General features: G+C 37.2%; 1 protein-coding gene across 19 annotated transcripts in view; it reads left to right on the plus strand.

The window, feature by feature from the left end:
* Positions 1 to 2,692, plus strand: part of LOC120526032 (liprin-alpha-1-like) — a 175,019-nt gene extending 172,327 nt beyond the window's left edge. For 15 of the 19 annotated variants that reach the window (XM_039748942.1, XM_039748962.1, XM_039748998.1 and 12 more), the window contains 2 exons: positions 669 to 739; positions 1,264 to 2,692. In XM_039748942.1, the coding sequence (XP_039604876.1) occupies positions 669 to 727 (59 nt within the window). In that variant the 3' untranslated portion in view covers positions 728 to 739; positions 1,264 to 2,692. The remainder of the gene's footprint in view (positions 1 to 668; positions 740 to 1,263) is intronic. The other 4 variants (XM_039748928.1, XM_039748989.1, XM_039749016.1 and 1 more) reach the window with 2 other exon arrangements.
* Positions 2,693 to 6,000: the final 3,308 nt, after the last annotated feature.

A 6,000-nucleotide genomic window follows, 5' to 3' on the forward strand; every position in this document is an offset into this window, starting at 1 on the left:
TTTAGTCATCCCCTTGCATGTACTGCTGGTGGGATAAATGTTAAAAAGGAAATGGTTAGGCTTTTGCAGTGTGTTTGTTGTTGTAGGTAATGTATAATTTAATGCATACACCACACAAATGCATAGGCAAAAACATGAAACACGGAGGATTTTATTTAGCAGTAAAATCTGCCAACAGGGTAAGCAGATGTTACTTGATAGGGTTTTTTGTAAATAAGCTAAATAAACTTAAGTACACATTTTTATAAGCCGATAAATCTTACAATAATGAGATTTAATGACTTGATGTAGAAAAACAAAACAAAAAACTTCATTTTTGCAGTATAATTAATCATAAATAGTATTAAAGGCCTTAAATGTCCACTGAAACAGTAAACCTTTGTTTCACAGATAAATGTGAGTGTTGTCAAAGTTTACTTGCTAAAGTTGCACTGTTTTGGATCCATAAATCTCACCCAGGAAGTGAAATGTTCAGAATCGGTTACTTTTTTATGCAACTCAAACAGCCAGGTAGTTTCATTGTGTCCCCCCGATCCTGTTTCTTCTTCTTCTTTCTGCGTGGCTTATTTTATAAGGTACTGAAAGCATTTAGTAGGTTGCTAACATTTTGAAATGTATTAACCGCATGTTCAAATTTGCATGCTTTTCTCCTTTGGTTGGGCAATCAGGTTGTGTATCTGAGGTTACAAGAATGGATTCTGCTACAGTAAGGACCTACTCCTGTTAACAGTTCCTGTAGGTGAGTGAATATTTAATAATTATGTGATTTTTTTTTTTTTTTCTCCTCCCATTTGTAGCTGTTAAAGTAATGAAAATCAATTCTGCACCAACAATTAGGTGATTCCAATTTAGCATCTTCCCTTGGTGCATTTTACTTTTTTTATTTTTATCAATTAAGTTATACAGTAAATCAAAGTAAAACGTCAGTATATTGAACTATTCTCTTTCATAATTGGTTGCTAACATCTTTGGCAGAATTCAGAATTGAACGCATTAATTTGTTTAAGTACTATTACTAAGTAGTAAGGTTTGGTTCTTACGCTGCTCTTTTCAGGAGGATTTATGGCCACACGGTACTTTACAACCCTCCAAATTTGAAATCTTTAGTAATTTTCAGAGAATGTCACCCTTTGCTTGTACTGCAGAATTATACTTTTCTATGACAAACTTGGTTCATATTGCAGGATTCATTTTTCTTTGTTTGTTTCTTTCTTTCTTTCTTTCTTTCTTTCTTTCTTTCTTTCTTTCTTTCTTTCTTTCTAGTTTATCCCCACTACTTCTATAGGTGATACAGCATTGTCAAGTGACATTTCAGAATTCAGGAGGAAGGAGTTTGTGATGTAATGATACTTCTTATAAGGACACTATAAATATTTTATTCAAAGTCTATATAGCAAGTTCTCAAATCTCCTGAGTACTATAGAGAAAATATTTTACAAAAATGTTGCTTTTATTTATGTAAATTGATGGAATATTCTATTTTGAGCTTCCATTTGCTAAATACTCATACAACTTTACCTTCTAAGGGGGGACTTTTTTGACTTTTATAGCGATATTTAACCTTTTAAAATGTAGTTCTTTAAAAAGGAAAATGAATGTACAATGGGATGTTAATTTTGAAAGTAATAATCCTGTTCTTATAACACTAATTTTTTGCGGGTGACCAGGGGTTGTCCGTTAGCCATGGTTTTCACATTTCCTCTACTTATACAAGTTTTTATGGATTAAAAATACATTATTTTACATAATCTGCCAATACAGTGGCCTATTGTAAGGAAATGCCTAATTATTTTGGTCTTTGAGGCACTTTTTTTACTAAGTGGTATGTCTGATTTCAGATACCTTAAATTTGTGGATAATGTGAAAAACAAATAACGGTATTAAGCCTGTCATTGCTTCTTTATATCCTATAAACTCTTTCACTGTGATACCAAAATGTACCTGTGGAAAGCCATACAAAGAAGTTGATATTGAAGGGGGAGAAATGACCACGCATACTGTGTACACAACCGAAGATGCCAGTCAGCTGCAAGTTCCCCCGGAGTAAACCTTCAGCACACCACAGAGGCAGAATACGTTCATTCCTGTCCTGTCACTGAAAGCCTGCCTAAAGTAGCTGATGCAATGGGTTTTCAGTCTTTAACGGACCAATTCCAACTCACTGTGGCCTCACTTTATAGGCGAGTCAGATAATGCACAGTTTTTAAAAGTTTCTATTGTACACTGACTTTTAATCAAGCCTTATATTGTTTTTAATTCTGTTATATTTTCCTTGTAATAATTGCATTTTTTCCACAATCACACTAATGGCTCAAGTGTTTCTGAATGTGTATTTTGGTTCATTCAGATGAGCAGCTTCCTCAGTGTTTTTACTTTAAGTTGGGGATTTTTTCGGACAATCCCATAGAAAAAGACCCGATGTGTTTCTTTGTATACTGATGTTACTCTTTTCCATTACTTTTGGAGTTTAAGATTATAAATATATATATATGTACAATTTATTTGTTATTGTACCATTTAATGTTTTCTGTTTCTCCTTTTACATTTCACAAACTTGTAACAAAATATGTACAGTCTGAGTACTTATGAGCTATTTTTATCACAGTATTATTTATTGCTTTCAATAAAATACTGAAACTTTTTATTTTCCACTGCCAATAAAGAAAGAAGACTGAGTCTTTGGTAAAACCTCTATCTGACTTACTGATTTATCATTAAGTGTTCCTTTTTGTGTGTGCTTGGGGTGTGTGTGTGTGCGCCCTGCGGTGGGCTGGCACCCCGCCCGGGGTTTGTTTCCTGCCTTGCACCCTGTGTTGGCTGGGATTGGCTCCAGCAGACCCCGTGACCCAGTAGTTAGGATATAGCGGGTTGGATAATGGATGGATGGAATTTCTGTTTTACATCTGACTATTAAATCGTGGAATATTATCATAGGTTTGAACAACTAGGGACAGGTGGAATTTCTTTTGTGATGTAGCATTATTTTATTAATAGATTACAACCTCACAAAAATTGAGATTAATTTATTTTATGCCAAGGATTTTATAATGCAAACTAATTTAAAAAACCACACAGACTTGCTTAGCTAGCTGTGGGGCCTTGAGCTAAGAGACTGTATTTGCAAGTCATGGAGCAGTGCAAGCAGAATGGCACCTCTGAACTGGTGAGCCTCCTTGGCATAGTGTTCACTGTAAAGAGCATTTGTTAGGATGGAAACGTAGAGGACATGAAAAACACAGTACATCAGATGGAAAGATTCTGAATGACGGGAATTCATTTTTAATCCTTACAGCTTAAAGCCTTTCTCATAAATCTGTATTGAAAATGTGGGTGTTGATATTTTTACATTGGGATAGATGTGATTTCACCCACTGGGATGTGGATAAAGGGTTTAAAAGTTCGTCCAAAGCATTTAAGTGAAATGCAAGCGACATCAATGACTGGACATGGACTATGTTGAAAATGTGTTCATATAGACTTGCATGGACCCGTACAACATGTACATCTCCTCTTGCCTATTTGTGTCTGGGCCTTCCACTTCTTCTTTTCTGCTCCTGTTATATCCAGTGTACCATTTTCTATCAAGATAGTAGTGGATACATTTGTATGAAATTGTCCATTTCTTGGCAGTCTGTCCCATGGAAGAACATCCATTCTGTCAAACAAAAGCAGACCCGTAAATACCTTGTAAACCCAAGTAAAGACTATTTATGTGCTTTATTGAATAGAATAGCATATTTCAGCGGTGCTAACACAATTACCAAGGCTTCGCACTCCGTCTTGGTCTTTGTCCACTGTTGGTCTGCAGGTGTGGGGCACGCTGCAATTGTGGTAATCCTCAAAGATAGTCGTGTTACTGGGAATATGTAGTATGACCACACCACACGGGTTCATCCCCAGCTTGAGTTTAGGCCAAAGGAGGGTAAGGGAGGTAACAGGAGTGAAGTTTTTTAAAATTACTTTAAAATAAATTGCACAACAGTACATGGGAACACAATTTGAAACTTAAGGGCTGATTTCACAAAAATGTTACATTTTTCTTCCCATAGGGAACCATAGACCCATGGAATAAATTACCAGGTGGAGTGGCAGAGAGTAGGACTTTAGGATGCTTCAAATCTCCACGTGATGTTATTTTGGACAATCAAGATTAATTGTATGGACAGACTTTTTGTACTGAGTAGCCTGTTGTCAGTCACAATGTTCTAATGCTGAAGTTCTTGATAGTATTTCCATATAGTTATGTGGGTAGCACGGTATTTGGCCTTGAGCGTCTTTCAGCAGTGCTCCATTGCAACTTCGTGAAAATACCTGGTGCCTCATGTAGAACTCACACTATAAACGTGGCATTTGGACAAAACTAGAAATGTGCAAACAAACAAAAAAACTTGGGTGTGTAAAACTGCTTTAGCAAATTTCCACACACTTTCCCTTTAAAAAACCCAATCAATTTGAATTTTAACACACCTGCACGAGTCTACAGCCCCACCCAGAATTTCAATACACACGTGGACAAAATTGTTGGTACCCGTCAGTCAATTAAAGAAAAACTCAAAATGGTCACAGAAATAACTTTAATCTGACAAAAGTAATAACAAATAAAAATTCTATGAAATTTAACCAATGAAAGTCAGACATTGATTTTCAACCATGCTTCAACAGAATTATTTAAAAAAGATAAACTCATGAAACAGGCCTGGACAAAAATGATGGTACCCCTAACTTAATATTTTGTTGCACAACCTTTTGAGGCAATCACTGCAATCAAACGATTCCTGTAACTGTCAATGAGACTTCTGCACTTCTCAGCAGGTATTTTGGCCCACTCCTCATGAGCAAACTGCTCCAGTTGTCTCAGGTTTGAAGGGTGCCTTTTCCAGACGGCATGTTTCAGCTCTTTCCAAAGATGCTCAATAGGATTGAGGTCAGGGCTCATAGAAGGCCACTTTAGAATAGTTCAATGTTTTCCTCTTAGCCATTCTTGGCTGTTTTTAGCTGTGTGTTTTGGGTCATTGTCCTGTTGCAAGACCCATGACCTGCGACTGAGACCAAGCTTTCTGACACTGGCCAGCACATTTCTCTCTAGAATCCCTTGATAGTCTTGAGATTTCATTGTACCCTGTGCCAGATGCAGCAAAGCAGCCCCAGAACATAACAGAGCCTCCTCCATGTTTCACAGAAGGGACAGTGTTCTTTTCTTGATATGCTTCATTTTTCCGTCTGTGAACATAGAGCTGATGTGCCTTGGCAAAAAGTTCAATTTTTGTCTCATCTGTCCATAGGACATTCTCCCAGAATCTTTGTGGCTTGTCCACATGTAGTTTGGCAAATTCCAGTCTGGCTTTTTTATGATTTGTTTTCAACAATGGTGTCCTCCTTGGTCGTCTCCCATGAAGTCCACTTTGGCTCAAACGACGGATGGTGCGATCTGACACTGATGTTCCTTGAGCTTGAAGTTCACCTTGGATCTCTTTAGAAGTTTTTCTGGGCTCTTTTGTTACCATTCGTATTATCCGTCTCTTTGATTTGTCATCAATTTTCCTCCTGCGGCCACGTCCAGGGAGGTTGGCTAGAGTCCCATGGATCTTAAATTTCTGAATTATATGTGCAACTGTAGTCACAGGAACATCAAGCTGCTTCGAGATGGTCTTATAGCCTTTACCTTTGACATGCTTGTCTATAATTTTCTTTCTAATCTCCTGAGACAACTCTTTCCTTCGCTTCCTCTGGTCCATGTTGAGTGTGGTACACACCATGTTACCAAACAACACAGTGACTACCTGGAGCCCTATATATAGGTCCACTGACTGATTACAAGATTGTAGACACCTGTGATGCTAATTAGTGGACACACCTTGGATTAACATGTCCCTTTGGTCACATTATTTTCAGTCTTTTCTAGGGGTACCATCATTTTTGTCCAGGCCTGGACAAAAGTTTATTTTTAAATAATTCTGTTGAAGCATGGTTGAAAATCAATGTCTGACTTTCATTGGTTAA

The sequence above is a fragment of the Polypterus senegalus genome, chromosome 1 (assembly GCF_016835505.1).
Source record: "Polypterus senegalus isolate Bchr_013 chromosome 1, ASM1683550v1, whole genome shotgun sequence".
NCBI lineage: Eukaryota > Metazoa > Chordata > Cladistia > Polypteriformes > Polypteridae > Polypterus > Polypterus senegalus.